Source organism: Bombus vosnesenskii, unplaced genomic scaffold (assembly GCF_011952255.1).
Source record: "Bombus vosnesenskii isolate JDL3184/JDL3185 unplaced genomic scaffold, Bvos_JDL3184-5_v1.1 scf7180000014621, whole genome shotgun sequence".
Classification (NCBI taxonomy): domain Eukaryota; kingdom Metazoa; phylum Arthropoda; class Insecta; order Hymenoptera; family Apidae; genus Bombus; species Bombus vosnesenskii.
The window spans coordinates 1,528,486-1,549,308 of NW_022883555.1; the positions used below are offsets into that span (position 1 = coordinate 1,528,486).

Genomic DNA, 20,823 nt, shown 5'->3' on the forward strand with positions numbered 1-20,823 from the left:
CCAATGATACAACAAACCTCAGGCGAAGCTTAGCGAGGATTACAATTTGAAAACGATTTGAACTTTCTCACAATTTCCTCGTAATTTCGAATGAAACGCAGCAGAAACTATGTAGTTTCAAATTTTTCAAAATTTCAAGCGTCATTTTTCGACCATTCGTAACGATCTATTAACATCGCTTCAACTTTCTCGCAACTTTTGCCGGCCGTTTCAGCGAAACGAGAAACATAACAATACGAACACCGAAATAAAGCATACAGTGGCGATTTATCGGTCGTTCGTAGGGATCGATTAACGAATAACAACCGAAACCGAATCCAACAGCGCACTGTGTACCGGGCGACAGTGCATTAACTAGGTCCCGCGAGCGCGTGGCAGCCATGGCCGCAAAATACGCTTGGAGACCGCAGTCTATTGCAGTCGGAATTGCATGTAGCGGCATTCATTTCGGCGTCCGGTTAGGGACACGCATACACGACGATGCAAAGCCTAATTCGTGCGAGTGTCATTGGCCGAGACGCGTGCACAGAGAGACGGCAAAGGGCAGCAAGGAATCCAATCGACTAGACTAATTCGCACGGTGGCTCGTCGATACGTTTCCGCGCGCAAACACGCGGTTTCCGCTTGAAATGAGCCCGCTGTTAATCCTGCACCCCTATATACAGGTAATTCGGTGTTCGTCGATAAATTCCACCCAGTTGTTTCTCTGTTTTTTCCTCTTATTTCAGTTCGTTCAGCGAATTGCGTTATTCATTGATCAGAAGTTCCTTTGGTTGCAAAATAAAAGATTATATATATATATATGTATGTGTGTGTGTGTGTATATTGTTAGTCGATGAAGAGGAAGGGATATTGATTTTTTAATTCGATATCTGGGGATCAGTATTTGTTATCGATGAAATTGGTCCCATCATGGAATCAAATATTAATTTTAATCCTGTGTCAGTGTAGCATGAGAGTAAAGTAAACTCGGACAAGTCAGATACGGCGCATTATGAATCGTGTATTTTACATATCATTATGTAGAATGAGCAACGAGAGTGTTAAAATTTATCGCTTGTGAGAGACCGGCGAGATACCGTACGTTTGATGGGAAGTGGGAGAAATTTTGTCGAGTAAATAATTATTTTCTCAGTTGTCCGTCTGGTGTACTTCTTCGTTTCGTTATGCCGTGAAAAGGCTAATTAGGATCGTTCTTGCTCCTGTAAGTTACAAACGAATGTAACATGTTTCCATACGTTCAAATTTTATTATGCTATTTTTTAAATAATTCACTATCGTAGACTCGTTAAGATAATAGAACATAGGAAAAATATGAAACGACGGCGAATACGATACATCGCATATTTTTTAACGAGATAGGCGTTCTCAAGTAGAACAGGCTTATAATTAACGCGACGTCGACCACAGAGTAGAATAGGTCGACGCGTAATCAGACACTAGCCAGGGAAATTTAATTTTTACTTTCCTACCAAGCTGTAAATACTGATCGAGATTTTGACAAGAAAACGAATACAAGATCCTAATCATCTACTTTAAACACTTTAAAAACTGTTTCTTCGCTACTTTTAACAAGAGAGGAATGTTCCAACGCGTTGCACTATCAAAGAAATTTCTGTTTACGACGTCTAGGACGAGTTAAATTTTTCCGCGGCGGCCAGCGGACAGGTAGAAATTAATCTTCCGCGGTGCCACGAAATTTACGACGCTTGTAATGTCGTCCTCAACCGCGCTCGTACAAGTGTCTCCTGTAATTTTTCAGCACGTCACGATATTCCTCTTGATGCGACCCAAAGAAATCAAAGGAATTCGATTTATCCGTTGAAAACGTTATTTCAAGATTTTCTTTCTTTTTTGCTTTTTTTTTTTACGTAGAGATGAATATCGGATTCTATCTTTGTCTCGTGCAAATAGAGGAAATATATATCGTGTAATTCAGATTATACTAGTCGTTCGAACGTTTATACGTCATTAAATATCGATCGATCTTTGTCATCTGTATATTCAGTTTATAGAAATGAAAATATTTTACTCTGTTCGAGCGTTCTTCGTTTCAGTGTTCGAACCTAACACGTTCAATGCGGAAGACGTGAACGTACGCGTCATCGGGATTTCCTATTTTCCTTGCGGATGACGCCTGGATAAATGGAAACACGGTATAGAAAAATCGATTTCCGCCACCAGGGACTCTCTTCGATTTTCTGTGCCGCATTGTACGTGTTGAAAGCAGAGATTGAACGAAACTGTTAACATTTATAAATAAAATTTATTTACCGTGTTGTAAAAGTTCAGTTACAATTGTTACTTTGCATTGCGTTAACTAAATCCTAAAGGATCGTATAGCTTTTTAACAGATATTTCAAGGTAAAAATATGAGAGTTAGAATTAGTTTTTAATTAGCGTTATTTAAGCAGTTGGAAGCAGGATAAGTACAGAAGAGAAAGCAACTTCTGATTTTTATAGATATATAACTGTTTTATTTTACTAAGAACAAGAGGACAACTGAAGAGAAGAAAGAGCAAAGAGTAATATATCGTATCTTCCAAATTACTTTCATTGGATAATGTTCGTCCTAAGATCACTAAGAACACTCGGCTTTAACTTTTTCAAAGCAAAATAAATGTTCTTGTTATCTGGAATTTCTTTCTTCCTCTACGATAATAAAAGTTTCCAATTAATGCTAAAATGTGTGGAATAAAAGTTTCAGTGGGTACGCTTTATAATAACACAATTGTCTACAAACAGAGAAGATAATAGTCCAAAAATTTCATAGCAAATTAGAAATTCCAACACCTTCGTTCTCTTCCCGGTGATAAAACAATTATTATTTCTTCCACTCTTTTTACTTATGCTCACAAAGATAGGAATATGCATAAGTTTGCCTGTCCTCTATTCATTGAAAAAAAACTGCCCAGTTGACAGTGCAAAATATCAAAGAGTCAACCGAGATAAAAAAAACCTCCATTTCATCTCGTCACGTAAATGCAAAAAGCTAAGAAGACTATCGAATAACCCTGACATCCAGTCCATTTCCAATTATTCACGCCTCGGGCGAACAGTAGAAGAACAGGATTGATTTTCCTCTTGTCCCGAAAACGTGACAAGGTTTCCACGAGGCAAGAAGAGGCTTTTTAAATCGATAAAGAGTCCAGTGACCGCGAGCTCGGCACTGCCGAGTGCAATTTTACATGCCGTTTGTTTCGACGAGCTGCCAATTCAGCCGCAATGAAGAGGAACGAGAGTCGAAGAGAGAGAAAGAGAGAGTAGGAGAGAGAGAGAGAGAGAACGAAGAATGACGAAGAAACGAGGGCTCACCTCGGGCACGAGCGAAGCTTACTCGGCAATAAAGACGAGACGAAGCCCTCTCGTCGCGGAAGGGCTCGAGAAACGGTGACAAAATGCGCGCCACGGATCCCTGATGCTCGTCCATCATCGTATTACCTGGCTGCTTATCGACTGAAGATACTCTTTCCGCCATTTGTCCTTGCTACTACGTCGTTCCACTTTCCAGAAACGGCCAGCGGAACCGTACTCCGTTGGCAGCCGCTGTCGAAACGACGTTTCGTCGGAATTTTTCTTCATTACGTTGTACTTTTCAGTGTATTAACCGGGCCGCTTCCGAGAATATAATTCTAGGTCACAAGGAAGGTATCGAAATCTCATTAATTTTCCCTGACCGACAGTTTCTTAATTTAATTAGGTTTCCACTCCACTATTTCTGGCTTGAGCTGGAATATTTTTAGTCGTTTTATGAGAGATTCTCGTGTACAGGCAATAAAATCAAGCGATTTCTATGAATATTTTTTTAGAATAACTACCGAATATGTGCGACTAGATGTTTATTCGATGTAAATAGTCTGCAAGTGTAAATTCTATTTTTCTATTACAGTTACTCTTCTCGTTTGCCGTAGGTATATTATACGAGTCTTTTGATCATCTTCGACGATGCATCCATCGTTGGCGCGTAGCGTAGAATCTGTCACTGTCGTGAGAACGCAAAAGCGAGGAATTTTTCTTAAGGCCAGATGGTTCACACTGTGATTGAACTTATTTTTGAAAGAGAAATATGAAAAATTGGAATGTTGCAACGTTTAGAAGAAAAATTTACTTCTTTCGCCGGATAAATTGAGCTTGTATCGTTTAAGAACATGCGAGTGAGTAATTCAATAGGAATTTCAGGTTCAATCTCTGGGGAAATTTCTAATGAAGCGAATAAGCTTTGTCCGGAATTGTTTAATCGACTAGTCAGCGTGCGTGCCAGTTAGTAAACGATAAGAAGAACTGAAATAGGAGAAGATTACTTTTCTGCTTCAAGACTACATTTACATCCCAAAAAAGTCCATTGTCTCATATAATTTATAATTAGCCGCCTCCACAAAAGACACAATTCATAAAAATCACTCGCTTTTATCATTGTTACGTGAGAATCTTCCCTTAGGAATTTTTCTTTCCACCTTCAGCGTATAGTCTGTCGTCTTAATACAAAAAGGCGTATCTAGTCAAAAGGTGATTTTTGAGAAAAAGGACTTTTACTATTCAACAACCAGACATCGATCTCGCGTACTTAAACTGTTATATCTTCAAGTTTCAATGCAGATACGGCTTTCTTATTTAACATACGTACAGATAAACCAGTGCTATCTGGTAGTAATGATTTTTGGCTTAACAGGCCAGCATTATACTGGCTAATCCCAATCGTAAAAATACAGTTCGAAATAGTATTGAAAGTATTGAAATTTCTTCGCTCTTCTCCAATTAAAAGTTGCATAATTTGACTCTTATTCTGCCACTTTCGATCTGCGAGTAATATTTTTAATTATATTTAAGAAGTAGCATTTTCTATTTTCAGCGTAGCATACAGCGCGCTGGAAGTATTACAATATTTTCAATTTTGCCTGATCGAAAGTCTTTTAATTCAGATTTTCTTCCGTTATTTGTGGAAGTAACGGAGGATGTAACGTATTCTATTTTCTATTTTCAGTTTATTCTACTGAGCTGTTCTATGGATATAATTCTAGGTTTCATGAAAGTATTGAAATCTCTTCCATTCTCTTTGATTGAAAGTTTCTTAATTCGGCTTTTACTCTCCTACTCCTGGTCTGAAAGTAATAAACGAAGTAATATTTTACTGTTCAAAGTAGTTAGAGAATAGCCGTTATAAATGGTCCTATCGCGCAAACCAAACGAAAGAGTTACCGTGCTCCAAGAGACACAGCATAAAACGCAGGAAAAGTCATTAAATCTTTGTTTCAATAATCTCTTTTATATCAACGAGACATACAAAAGATCTACACGTATATACTGTACATTTTGAAATTCGCGGCTTTTTCTATGATCACATTCGAAACTTTTGAATAATTCCCTCGAAAGTTTCCGCACATGATGATTTCCCAGAATAATTCAAGGTTCTCGGTGGATAGCCGTCGCATTGAATATCGCGCAGTTATCCCAAAGCTTCGCCAAGGCTCGCGAGTTGGGATCATAAAAATTCCATTATCGCCGCGATTTTCGTTGCGCTGAACGATACGCGTGGCCGCATGCGTTCCAATTGTAATGAATTTCCACGGGGCTGTAATAATGGAATTTTTACGGTGTTCGATCGTCGAAACAAATCGACCAAACAGTCTATTCCTGATGGGAATAATGGAAATCGTATTGAAGGTGAAAAAAGTAGTTTCAGCTCTTTGCGACCGATTATTTTTATTTCCTCCGGACGCGCACGTGCAGTTCAAGCTTCTTTGTGCGAATCTATTTTGTTATTTTACTGAACGGTAGATACACGATATTTATAAACTGTCTGATTTATTTGTAAAACAGAAAATAACGATACTTTTCGTCGGCAAAGGGATCCATCTTTAAAACGTAGGAAAATATTACACATACGATACATGTTGTATACGAATTATACAACGTGTTAAAAAATAAAATAAAAATGTCATGAAATGAATGTCGCGCAGTGTCATGAACACGTTTGATGAAAATGTTCCATCAATCTGGAATTTACAAATTATGCTTTCTCCATGTAAAATGTAATCTTTATGAGAAACTTGACATATTTGTTATGGAAATATCACATCTTGCGAATTGCACATTCTATCCAAAAGTTTTCTTTCAAATTCTTCCCTTCAGATAGCAACGGTTATACTGAAACACCGCCTGCTGCTTCTTTTATCTTTCGAATTTTGCGATACTCGCGTTGCGATATTAATAACATTATCTACTAATAATTGACAAAAAAGAAAAAAAACAGAACAAGATATTCCCCTCACGGGATACCTAAAACTTCTAAACCTTTACAATCCTCCGTAAATCCAATCGACTAATTTACCAAAAACCAACAAACTAAAATAAAATAAAAATGCAACGCGCGCTAGAAACGGAGAAAATATAAAACACAAATAAAAAACACAAAAAGAAGGAGAAAAAAAAAAATAGTGAAAAAGAATCGTCGGGAAGATCGTGAAACATTGCACGCTGCATTTAAAATCGCAAATGTCTCGAGTTTACCATATCGATGCATCTATTAGGCAATTCCAACGACCAAAGAGCGCACAGAAGCATCGTACGAGCGCGACCAACCGCCGTTGCATCGCGATGTTTATAAAATTTCATTTTCTGCTCGCACTATCGTTTCAACGTATCGAGGATTGTTTCACTTGGGAAGGAAGGAGAAGTGGAAACGGCATCGATAGCCGGATGTTCGTTCCCGTACGGGGAATCGTAAATACACGTTTCGCCGGGCCGAAAGCCTTTTCCCCTTTCTCGTTCCCGGAAGGAATCGAGCCAGGAGAAGCAAAATAGGGAAGAGGAAAGGAAACTATCCTTTACGGTGAGTCCGGGAATAACTTCGGGCATTAAAGGAACTCCGCGACGTCTTTCGAGTGTTCGCCGCGTTTCCGGCGGTCTCCAGGAATGGACGCGTTATTTTCTCTGTTCACGGTGCTTTTAAGGACTTCTACTGAACTGTAAATTGTGAGCGGGAAACGTGGTTCGCTGGAATCCTTTGATAAACGATTCGGCGAATTAAATGTAATTGACCGGTGTAGGAGACAATCAAGAATGATAATAGTCGTTGTAAATGTGATTAGTCGAAGTTGGAAAACTTGTTACGATGGAAAAGTTTGGCACGTTGCGATTTCAAAGGCAGTAATGGCTTTCTTAAGTAAGCAAGTGTTTCGTTATTATATTTAATCTTGTTCATTTACGCTGTATTATTTTTTATTTTTACGCTACATTTACACCGATTCTGTTTGATTATATTTAGCAACGAAGGTTACGATTGTAATTGATATTCTTGTCTTTTTTTTTTCTTTTTTAGGGTACGTAGGGAAAGATTTTGTTTCGTTCAAAGTGAAGGGAATGTTTGCAATTTTTGAATAAGGGAGAAGCTGAAAAATGTTTCCTTCTTTTAAATAAATGATACGATGGAGTGATACAATTTTTTATAATATTGATTGTAAATAGAAATTTCGAAGTAAATGTTAGATCTCGCGATTTCGTGAAATTTATGGAATTGTCTTGCGTGTCTGTCGTATTTCGTGTGGTAAAGAGCGATAAACATAGCGGACGTTATTTGGCAAGAATAATAAAATGATTTATTAGCAATAACGCGTCTCACGCTCAAACTCGAAGATCCGTCCGCGAAAATAAGAAATCACGATCCATTTTATATCCGTGTTTACGCGCGATCATTTACGATCGCCGATTTATGGCCACCGCTAAAGTTTCCTGCGATTTCTATTCGGAAATTAAACGATTTATATTTATTAGCTGCAATCAGCTCGCCAGTAAAAAACATTCTGCTGATACGTCGACGGAATTCTGGTTATCCTCCCGTTAATATTTCCACCGACCGATATTCCATCCAATTTTTCCAAATATTTTCATCTCCTATCGTTTCTTTTCCTTAGATTTATATATCGATTTTATTTAAGAGTTCTAAAGCATTTTCGTTCAATATTCCATTCGTCGATATCAATTTTTCTCACCGATCCATATTTCAATCCGTATTATTAATTTTCGAAAATATTTCCGGGTATTCTATTCCTTTGCTATTTTTCAATCATCAGAGCTTTGTACATTTACTCATTTCGAAACTACCGCTTAATCAAATAAGATTGGGTTTGGATTATTTTTAAGGAGAAAAACGCGTGATCGCGAAAGAGCAATATTTCACGGCCGGGCGAAACTTTCGTTTTCGAAAGGCCTGCGCTCCGTTAATTATAACAAAGAGACGCGTAAAAGGAGAATGGTAGAACACAGCTCGTCTGAAAATGGGGCAGCCAGGATCGTTTCTGTGAACCGGAAAGCGAAGCTCGCTAAAATCCGCTTTTAGACTAGCGGAGAATATCCTTTAGTCGTCGGGCAGAATCGAGCCCGTTTCGTTCACACTATGTTTCTCGATCGTTTCAAAAACAATTCCTCTTTCGTTTCCTATGCTCTTTGACAGTCACTTGTTTTCTCCTCTCTATTCTTCTTCATACATTCTCCGATTAACTTTCAAATAAAATTCTAAATGAAATTGCTCTTTAATTTCATCGTTAATTAAATTACTATTAACTAATACATACAACTTTCTACGACTATTTTCAAGATTACATATATATGTATATTCGTATATAATAATTCTTCCTTCTGGGTTGCAATATATGTTTTAATCATTTGTTCTATCATTTTCTATTTTACCTACTATGGAATTTCTTATTATGGAATTAAATAAAGCAATTGCGACGCCAATGGGGGTGAGATACGAGCATAACTTTTCGGTAATAATTCTCTTCTTTGGGTTGAAGGTTCTCGAGAGCTTCAAAAGACCGCCTCTTTGTTTCGAAATTAAATTAAACGTAAAAATGAAAAACTTTTAATCTCTATTCTCTTCTACTGAAAACTGTTGACATTTAGTATCACCGCTCTTAATAAAGTGGACTATATTTAGGTAATTTCAATAGCCCTCATCTTAACTGCATTACTCGGAGATATTCTACTTGAGGATCGCGGTAGAAGTATTCGCGCATATTTAATAAACTTCTGGTCAAAATATTTTACCAACCGGTGGATAATTCCACGTACAATTCAAAAATAATTTGCATACAACAGAAGCTTGAAATTTTTCAGGCTGCTATTATAATTTTTCCTCGTATATCGTACGGAACGAGGAGGAATCCTGGCAATGCCGCGGAATTCGCCGGAAAAGTCGCGTGCCAGTGGACAAAGGCACATTAGGGGCGCGGATAAGCGGCCACTCCTCGTTAACGATCCTCGGTACAGTTTTCTGGCGACGTTAAAGCTCGTACGTGCTCGCCAGTCTTCCACGTGACCTACACCGACCCCTTTGTCGTGGATTTCCATTAGAAGATTCTTTTTTGGTAACAAAGGAGACACTGACATTCGTTGCAACGACGTTTTAAAACGGATACGTGAAATGTGAAACATATACACGAGTACGTGAATTTATCGAAGTTAGCAATTTTTGCGAAAATGACGCAATTTACGGTAAACTTTTTCCAGTCGCTTTTAACAAGCTTTGCTTTATTACCAAATTAAGACATTAGTGGTTACAGCTTGAGAAACTAATATATCAGGTTGTCCGAAAAGTTTCTTTTTTTTTTTATAAGGAAATAATAGACGCACAATGTTTTTTTGTTTTATATTAGTTTATTGAATTATGCACGAACGTAATAATAGAGATATAGCGAAATGGATGATACCTAATTCGATAAAATAATATAAAACAGAAATTGTTGTTCATCTATTATCGCCTTATGAAACGAAAGAAACTTTTCGGACAATCTAATAGCTTTTATTGTTTCATTGATTAAACGTCAAATTTAAAAAATTGTTTCGTGAAAAAGAAAAGAAAGGAAAAGGAAGACTAGAATGAAATACTAAAAATTGAGGCGAGTCAGTGAACTGTATAATTACCAAATTTTCCAATATTGTTTGGGTAATTCTTACTGAATTACAATTTCATTTCTTTGGTCTATATTTGGTCAATTTTTTAATTACGTCCAATGTTAATTTTGTTAGAATTGGTTTCTTGTATCGCATTAGAAATATCGAAACGCATTTTCTAGCTTAACGACTGGACAAAAAAAAAAAAAAAAAAAACGGAAATTTCAATATTCAGCTCGAACATTCTATCTTCCCCTGTGCGAGGATCGTCCATAAAAACACGTCACAGCTTTGCAGTTTAAGCCCTTAAATGGAACAAAAGCTTGGCGCGGTACACCGGCCGACAAGTAGAACAAACCATTAAACACCTTCGAGCACAATGAAATCGCGCGTTCGACTGCGCGTGACAAGTAGAACAGGTCAGCGGATCTCCGGGCGAGTACAATAAAACCGTGCCTGGTCGGACACTACCACACAACGTCGATCCAAAAATTAACCAGACGTTTACGTCCGATGATGATGTAGTAGATTACCATGTTTTATAGCATATACGGAGACCATTGGTCATTTCTGAATAAAATTGATTATTCGGCCGTTTGTGGGTTCTAGAGAATCTGAAAATTGCTAATGAACATAACTATCAAAATTAATTTTGCCTTTGGTAATGGCAAAGGATAGGAAATCTGAGATTCCGTTATTTCAACGAGTTTGTTCTAACGTTAAAAACAGATACGTCTGTTGCATAATACAACGTACAAGCTATGCTTACGGCAATGAGATGGCGTTCGCGTGAAACATCACCGTTCGCCACATTAACGTGCAATTAGGCTCGTTTCTCGCTCAACTTTCGCGACGTTCCAGGTGGGATTTCCGAAGGATACGCTCGGAATGAAACAGGAGTAGCGAAAAAGGGGGCGAAGAATGAAAACGGGCGGGGAATACAGGATAAAAATATTGAAAAAAAAAAAAAAGAAGAGAGAGGAACAAAGTGGGAGATTGTGGATGGAAAACCCTCCTTGCTCTGCTCGCTCGTGCAAATTTAAGTAGGAAGAAATGTTTCGCTGGCAACGCTAGCTTTTTCTACCTGCCCTTTTCTCCGTTCGTTCATCTTCCGTCTGAGCTGTTTTTCCCGTGGAATTTTTCTTTCTCCCGCGACCAAGCTCCCTTTCGAAACCTTCTCTCTCTCTCTCTCTCTCCCCCACCCTCTTACCCTCACTTTTCCTATATCCTCGTCAGAAAACGTCGGGGTAACTCCTGTTTGACGTGGCTTCGCGCTAAAGTAAACGCATCCGGTTTCACGTGTTCCTCCAACAACGCTCACCTCTATTTCCGTGTTATTCTTCTTCCGGCCCTCAACGGTGTCGTTCGAAATTCATTTTTTATTTTTTCGCGAAGTTGTACCGTGTATTCGTACGTGTACACGGATACGGGATTGTCTGAATTTCAAGGGAATCCGACTCGTTTCGAGACAATATCGAATTCGGCCACGGCTCTCTCTCTCTTAGTCGACGGGAAATTGTTACGTCCCTCGTCTTGCATATTTCATCATTCGTGATGTAGCTACGTGTTTTGCGAGTTTAAGTCGTGAACGTTATCGTTCTCTGTGTTGCTTTTTGCAGCAACTCGTTGGATTAAATACGATCGCTAACAGTGTCGTACGTATCTGATGGTTTAGGATTCATTCAGCTATGACCTTAAAATAGGAAATTAGCAAGGGAATGAAACGTGTCAGATGGTTATTGTTTATGGTAGCAGTGCGTTGAATTATTAAATATATTGTATATAGGAGAAATTGCTGGACGGTTCGTTGTCATTCATTATATAGTAGGGATATATCGAGGTAGTTTCAGTAGTAGAGGAACGTGTACGGTCAGACATTGGAGATGCGGCACCGTACGAAAGCCTTGGGAATTTACATCGATTTTTTGGATCGTCATTACCTTGTTTTTTGCGTTGGAAGCTTCCTTTTGCACAAAATGAAACTACGAAAGACAATGGGTCGATCGAAATTTTCGAGAATGCAGAAAAATACGTAGAACGATAAGAATCCTTAAACGATTGTCTATAAAGGAATGCATTTGTCAAGAATATTCCATGTTTCATTTTTTTAATTTCATTTCTATAAAACGAGCTTCGTCTGTGTAAAATAGCTTCATCTCATATAAAAATGGAAATATAACAAAATTGAAAGTTGTACGCGATAATTGAACACCTAACACACTCTACAACTACAAATTATTAATTAGTAAAATATATCCAAAGATATCCGAGTCATCTCACCCCCCAAAAAGAAAAAAAAAAGAATTCTTCCACAAACGACTAATTAAAAGGTTTCCACGAAACCTACCCGTTTCCCTGTGTCGAAAAAATTCTCGGAACTTGTTTCCACACGCTATGAAAACCATCAAACGGAGCACTCGAGGTGGAAACTAAGGCACGGCACTTTTTTTCAGGTGCGGATGATCGCATTGAAACTTAAGAGGCACGCATCCGTGAAAACGTGACCCATAAAGCTAGCCTTTTATTCCATCGTGCCCCATGGGGTCGTAGGTTTGCGTTCGACACGCAAAGAGAACCAGCGAAACCAATAATTTCAGCTTAATGTCTCGTGAAAAACGAAACAGTGGCCGCGTCTGCTACTCGTCCATTTCACGTTTCTCTCCTTTCCTACCATTTCGCATTTTATTTCTCTCTTTACACGCGTGTTCGTTCTCTTTTTGTTTTGCATTCTTCTTCTATTTGTTTAATGTTTTATCCTCGTTTTAGCAAAACACAATACGACTTACGCGACATGGAACAGAGAAACCAATTAAACCGAATTATTCGACTATTCGTTACACAGAATTTCTCTATTTTTTACCACAAAATCGCTCAGTCTACGCACGCGCGGGCACATACACGAGCATTCTTTCCTATCCTCTTTTTATTTGCCATCGCGTAACTCGTGACGAGAAATAAATTCTACCGATAAACGTTTGTTTTTTCATTTTATTTTTTTTTATTTAATTCCTTTCGAGTTCTATAAGAAAATAAACGTAGAATATTTGTATTGTTCGAAAACTAAAACTTTCGATATCGCGATTCAGGTGTTTTATTCTCCACGTTGAAAGTTTGTTGCTTTCGCGGAAGATACTTTACGCGTCCAGGGAAAAACAACGGCGGAAGTAGATTTTTCACTTCCCACTTTGAAATTGAAGTCTTCTTCTCTTTTAATAACCAGGCCAGGTGCGAACTTTTCGGACTGGTTCGTGTTACGAAAAGAAATTTCTTCAACTTTTGGAAACTAACGAAAACAGTCCGTCGTCGTTCCAATTTTTCGCCGGATTCTCTATCTTTGCTTCGAGTCGCTCGAACGTGTTATTTCATCCCGTCAGTGACTCGTCTGTCATTCGGCTGATTTTCATCTGGCACAAGTGTTTCATTCGAGATATAAATTAATTAAAACACGCGTTTCTTTTTTTCTGGTAATTTAGCCGAGCGCAACGAAATTCTTTCAGCTTTCGGCGAGAAAACGGGAAAATAGAATTTTAAATTAATGTAGTGGTCGGAGTAAAAATGGTGAAAATTTTGGGAACGAGGGGAAACACGATTTCATATTTGTATCTATCATTTATTTATATATCTATGTATATAATAAATGTTCGATGCTTTGGAAACATTGCAAACTGGGAATTTATTAAGATTTTGGCTTGTTAAAAGTTTCGTTCGTTAACTTGTTAAAAAATATTAAATCAATAGTGAAATTAATAAGCGACAACTGAAATACATTAACGCTTTATCGACGGACCGGTTAACGCGTTAATTGAAAAATAATCACATTGGTCATCTGATTAAAAAAAGAAAGACGGTGAAACACCGAGTATAAAATACATCTAAAGAATCGATAGCATGTAACTATATAACGAATGTGTAATAAATACGATTCAATAAAATCTCGTATTGTAATATAAAAACGAGATGTGTAATTGTTTCAAGCAATATTTCATCTGAATAATATTAAACAAATAACGTACAGATAATAACAATCCTCTCTCTCTTTGATACAACCTTTCAATTTCATATTAATTTCACATTAATTTCATATTAATTTCATATTAATTTCATTTGATATTAATATCGCGCCTCGTCGATAACGCGATAATAAAAGATAATTAATACCTAGAAGCAATATTTTAATAGCGATATCGAGTTTCGGATATTCGTAATAATTCACTAACTACGCTAATCTGGATAATAATGTAACGACTAGAGTAGATACTAACTTAAGCCGACGTGTTAAATACTTACTTGGATTCATCCTGATCTTCGTCATCGTCCTCGGAGTCAAAGAAGGCATCGTCGTCCTCTGCGTCAACCGAAGTTTCCGTTCTCATTCGTCGGTTCTGTTGAACCGCCCGGGATTTCGGGATTACGATGTCTCTGAAAAAAGAAGAACCAGCAAGTAGAAACGGTCTGTGTTTGATCTAGCTTTTGAACCGCGTTATCCTTCTTCAATTGCTTTTGCCAAGCCAATGCGCTTTTTCTACTAAATTTTACCACTGAAAGCTGCGCTTTTATTTTTATTCTTCAAATCCACGCGCGTAGCAGCTGCAAAAACAGGGTATTTGTACGCAAATTACAACCTTGCTTTGCAATGAAGCTGTTTTTTTTTAGTTTTTCTTACCTACGTTTCATTTCCAATTTTTACATTTCATTCTCATTGTCAATTTGTTATGGTCGTACGAAAGTACCACTACATAGAACGAAATTTAATTAATTAACACGAACCTAATTAATTAGCACATTAAATTCTATGATAAATACTACGGCGTAGAAATATCTCTCGTAGCTACTGTACATAATCTCGAAAAATATTAATAAAGATTAAAAAGACAAGATTTCTGTTTCTACGAAAAAGATATCGAATTAATTCCTGCTCCTGACTCTCACGCAAGAAACACCGAGAATCCAGACATGTTATTTGAAATCGCTTCAGTTAATTAATCTAAGCAAAAATAAATGCAAATGGTTAAAAGCAGATTTAATATTAGACAGATCGGCTGGCGCTAAAGACAACGCAACCGGTTTCCTCGATTCGCGTTCTCGGGGCGAAAGAGGTCTGGCGAATTTAAAAAATTTAAGCGGATCCACTGTGTCAAGATACCGGGGTCGCACTCTGGAAATGGAATAAGTTAAAAGCGATTTCTCTGGCTACGGAAAATGGAACGCTTTCGAATATAATTTCTCGCCGGGGTAGAATGGAGTGCGAAACGAAGAGGAAGAAGAGGCGGCGGAGAAGAATGGTAAAGAGAGACAGAAAGAGAGAAATTTTCCTAGGAGGCCGCGTGAAAAATTTCTATCGTCGATAACGACGTTCAGTTTGCACGGTCCAATGGAAGATTTTTACTCATAACATGTTTCATGCTGCCAGACTCGCGTTTACGCGAGAACTCGTCGATCTGTACCATTCTCTGCTCCTTAGCGCGTAATATCTCCAGCAGAATATAAAATTTTGCGCGATAGAAGAAGACGGGAAGAAAATTAGAAAAGAATTTTAGATGCATCTTGCGAAAATGAAATAACGGTTTCGCGAAATCCACAGTTCTAGTGTCATCGAACGACGTTCAACGATGTCTAAACGATGTTTTAGAGTAAAATAACGATAGATGAAAATTATTATCTTCGATGTATTTTTCGAGCGTTATGACGACGTTGACGAGAGTTTCAAGCAGCCACGGGCTGCTTTTCATCGCTGCAACAGAACGTTGAAAATTGTTTGGGAAATATTTTGCAATGTTTCGACTAAATTTCGAGCCTCTGTGCGGTGTTTAAAATCGCCGCAGGCTGCCTTTTAAAAACTGAAATAATTCTAAACGACTACGACCAACGTGTCAGAAGGATCCCTTTTATAATTCTACAATTTCATACGAAAGAGGACAAGCAATTAACCTTTTATCATATTACAATAGTAGGTGATAAAATTTCATTAATGACATCTCGGTGCAAGAAAAATTCTCGACCTAAGAAATTCAACATATTTCACACCACGATTCACAAGCTCTAATAAACTTCCTTGATCACTACATATTTTATTAGCAAAGCTGCTACTGTTAATTAAGAGAATTTATGAATGTGCGAAGAGAATACAATAATATCGATAACCAGCGATTCGCAATTTATCAAATTCCGCTAACAATACCTATCAATTCAGGAACACTCTAATTACAACAAATTCGCCAACTGATCAAACATCGCGACAGATCCCGCCATCAAATGCTAATCAAAAGTTATCAATTTCTTCGCTGGTTTCATCACCAAACACGTCACCGTTATTTAAGAGAATACATCAACGCGCGAACAGAACACAATAACATTAACAATTAACAATTCGTAATTTACTCCGCTGTAATAATATCAATACGGCAACGCGCTAGTCCTAGCAAATTCACAAACGTATCAAACTCGGTAATCGATCCGCGACACGTTTCACGCTGCGATTCGCACTCCACCGAATCCCAATCAACGCATCCGAGAAACGTGATATTCCCCGGTTATAATACGCCAATTATAAACGATCGAATTCGCTGGCGATTGTTCATCCTGTATCCCCCATAGGCACACGAAGAGAAGAGCATCGGGTACGCGGATCGTTCTACGCGTTAATTGGCCATGAAAGGCCGTTTAATGTCTCGCGCGGACCGTTCAAGATAAATTCCAGGGGCCGCCTGAATGCCTCCATATCCACGTGGAAACCTGCAATCACCGTTAACTGGCAATAAGCACGCTGGGAAATCAATGATCAACGTCCCCGCACCCTCCTCTCCACCCACAACAGCCGACGATCTGCACGGTTTAATGCCGTGTTCCATGGATAATATCGCCGCGATTAATCATTCGTCGCGACCGCGTCAACGAATCCGCCGATTCCACGAGACTGATCCTCAAACAGAACCGTTTATTTCCTGTTTATTTCTTCTCGGCGAAACGATGTTCCGGATTCGAGTGGCACTTCGCCTCGATCGCGCCATACTCCTCGGCTCTTGCCGCGTTAGAAGGCAGAAAGTCGAAAACTTTCGACGCGATTAAATGGGATTGAATGGGATCTACGGGGCTGGCAGCTGTTTGGTTATTGGGGCGGAGAATATTTTGCAGCGTAAGTTTTGCAAGTTTTAAGAGGTTTCGGCTTGTAATAGGTGTTCCGGGGGAATTTGATGGCACGTTGAGCAAGGGCAAAGGAATTTCGTAGATTTTATAGATAGGCTTCGAGGTCGGTGTAGCATTGGTTAATTCGTAGAGTGGATCGTGCAAGGTATTCGGTTATAGGAGTTTTCGTGTTCTTTTTATGGATGAATCGTGATTATAGGGAAGTGTGAACTTTTATTTGGATTTCGTATTCCAAATACGATTTTAACTATCCAAGCGATTAGTTGGCGAAACAGCTGGCAATCGCCATGTATAGGTTTAAATTTTCGCGTTCTCGTGGGTTTGTGTTACGTCAATCGCTGTTCAGAGAGGCATCCAAGTTTCACGCTAGTTAGCTTCTAATTAGAATTTCGAATTCCAAAACGAGGATATGGAGGATCAAACGGGACAGTTATCGGAGATAAACGTGGCAACTATTTTTAATGAAATTTACGAAACCTCGGGTCTGTTTTGCGTAAAAATTGTTTTATATCCTGTTGCTTGACAGAATGCTTTTAGATTTTGGATCTATCAGATTTATGCGTTTCAACGTACGAATGCTTACCCTGATTTCTCAAGTTCCTTCTTGGAGACGCACACAGCGGTGAACGTATCCTTCAAGAGGCACAAGTCCTTCTTCTTGCAGTTCAGCGGACGACAAAGTTCACCTGAAATCAGCAGAAAACCATATTAAGGGAAAGATTCCAATTATCTAATACGATTTTCAAATTATTCGTCACCAGTACGTGTAATTATTCGTCGCCGTAATACGAAAGAATGTACAGCAATAGAAATATCCGAAGCAGTGATTTAAATAATTTTTATAACGGTAATTAAATATTAACTGTAATATTTGGAAGATAGAAGAGGTAATTATTCGTTTATTAATTGCGTTTCCCACAGCGAATTCTCTTCGTTACATCAATTTATAACTACAAACCGGAACTGATTACATAAATCGATCTTTTGTTACGACTTCTTAAGTACAACAAACCAATTTAATTCCCAAGACTTTCGAGTCTCTGCCATTTTTAACAACACTTTCTGCGTCCAATCGATTTCAATTTCTTGAGAGTTGCATCGCAACACCGTGATCGTTTCGTTTTATAGAATACCGAGAGATAAAAAGGGAAGAGAAAAACAAAAAAAAAAAAAGAGGAAAGAAAAGGAAGATCCAGGAAGCATCGAAGAACGGTATTGACGATTGTGAACGCGGCTCGATATTAAAAAGGCGGAAAAATTTCTCGTTCGGCGACGCTTGTAAACGACGTCGAAGACGCGGATTCACGTTCGTCAGAATTAAACTATAGCATTCGTAGTCACGATCGACGACGTGGAAAAATTCTACCTTTCTCTATCCTTCCCTCGTACGTCGATATTACGCCTCGGCCTCGTAATCCGCCAGCGTATTGACGCCTTGGAACGCGCGCAGTTTCGCCTTATTAAATTTTAAGACCGCTTCCGGCCGAGGAATACCTACCTGATTTCCTCGCGTTTTACGATATTGTTCGCCACGAACGTTCGTTTCTTCCTCGCAGAAAAAAGTCGGAGAGGATTTTTCTACAGAGAAGAATCGACGCGAATGACGACGATAATGCGACGATAATGGTGGTTGTTGATAATGTAATTTGAAATTGGAATTCTATTTCGTGAAAAGGGTGGCGCTAGAAAAAATTGAATATCGATCTCATAACGAATCAATAATCCTTCTGCAATTTAGAAAAGTCGCGCAAATATCTGCAAATAATATTTCCAAATAATTCTTATTAATGCGAAATATCCACGATCGTTCTCTTTTTCGACGCTACGACATGAAATTCACCATTCATTCCGACCTTCCAAAAAATATCTAAAGAAGCTTGAACAAGACTTGCACGCGGAACAACCATCGTTAAACAACGAACCTAGAATTTTCTATCTCAATTATCCATTCTTCGACGCTGTAATATGAAATTCAGTTTTCAAATTCTACCTTTTGAAGTTCCCACACTATATAGATGTCTGGCAAACAAAAATTCTATGCCAGCAACTATCGTCAACGAGGAGTCGCAAATCCCCAAGCAATTCCAATGGATCAATCGGCATCGACTCCGCCCAAAAATCAATTTCTCAAAGGCGACCGGTGAAAAGCCTTTTTTCCCCTCTGAAAGGTCGAAAATGGATTTCGAAGTCGCGAAAGGGTTACGGTTGATCGGGTTTGTTGGAGTAACCAGGCTCGAACGGTAGAGGCGGAGGGAGAGAGAGAGAGAGAGAGAGAGAGGGTGAAACTAATTCTGTCGTTGAACGCAAGGAAGCAATTCGGGATTTTCACCGGGCGAAATGATTCGTTTCTTTGATGTAGCGTGCCGTGGCCGAACGTTCAATGGCCAGGCGCAATTGCATTCGCGTGGAAATAGTCGACAAGCGATATTGGTCGTTTCAGAGAGCATACCGCATCGGATCGAATTTCTCTCTTCTCCATTAACCCCAAGCCCGTGAACATGGCTCAGCCATCGCGCATCTGCACTCGCGAATCGCGATTACCTTTTCACCTGTAAAACCGATAAGGATTTGTCCTGACGTACTATCGTGATTCTCTGATCGTTGGCTATTCGTGTTCGATCGTTCGACCGGATCGGCGTGTCCAACGACCACGTGAGAATTTTTTTCGGCAAAATCGTAACTCGGTTGCAGTGACAACCACGCATGCTTTTCCTTTTTTCCAGCGATGGTCTTCGAAATTTTGATCGATCGTCGCACGTGGAATGTTTGCATTTGAGGTTTTTTAAATTGACGATTTAAGTGGTGCATGGGTTCGGAGGTTTTTCAGGTGGTAATTGATCGATGAGATTTGTATCGTTCTTTCTTTTATCATCCTTTTTTCTTTTTATTGATGGTTTTAGAAATTTTGATCGACGGTTCTGCGTGGAATTTTTGGATGTAGATTTCCTTTTTAATTGGTGAACCAAGTACCTTTGACCCTGCATCGTTTTCGGTCGATAGTTGATGTATTCGATGCGTGACATGTATTCTCAGATTAACGACATTTTACGGTTGAATTTCTATTTCTGGTATCTCGATTGACAGAAAGATATTCCTACCTGTTAATTTAATACATTTACACTGTTTATTTAACTGTGTACAAATTTATTTCTATTCATTCTATTATTTCATCTTTATTTCTATCTGTTCTATTATCCTATGGCTAGTTCCTCTGCTAGCTGTCTACTTATATATGGATTTGTACTACTTACGTGTCTACCAATCATTTTTACATTTATTATATTTACTGTGATGGATTTATTCGTGATTTTTACTTTGAAAATTCCATTCATTCCATTCTAAAACTTATTTGAAGATATATAAGGAAAATTGCTTTATACGTTCCTCTGCTTAAATTTCATTTGTCCGATCTATATACTGTCCAATTTCACTGATTCAACTACAAATTGTCGTGTTCTACTTGTCCAAACAGGAACAGCCTCATTTCATTTGACTGTAGAAGGTGTAGTTCTAGATATGCGATCCATTCTAAGTGTCTGACTATATACAGGTCTATTTTACCTCGCCAGAACAGTCTCCACGTTGCTTTTACGCGACTACTGTACTTAATGTAACCTCAATGAATTCACGGATATTCGCATTCTAAACAGCGACTGTGAGAATCTCCTTGATTTGAGTGCATTTTACTTCCATCGAGAAATTACGTCACCGTATTTTAAAACAGTACATCAACCTGTTTTACAAAAGCTTTTTCGAACCATTCAACCGAGAGTACCGCCCTATATACAC

General features: G+C 38.5%; 1 protein-coding gene across 1 annotated transcript in view; it reads right to left on the minus strand.

Moving 5' to 3' along the window:
- Window positions 1-20,823, minus strand: part of LOC117240381 (proteoglycan Cow) — a 243,542-nt gene that overhangs the window by 55,018 nt on the left and 167,701 nt on the right. The window contains exons 3-4 of the mRNA XM_033506397.1: window positions 17,618-17,720; window positions 14,179-14,310 (exon numbers count right to left, since the gene is read on the minus strand). Coding sequence (XP_033362288.1) covers window positions 14,179-14,310; window positions 17,618-17,720 — 235 coding nt within the window. The remainder of the gene's footprint in view (window positions 1-14,178; window positions 14,311-17,617; window positions 17,721-20,823) is intronic.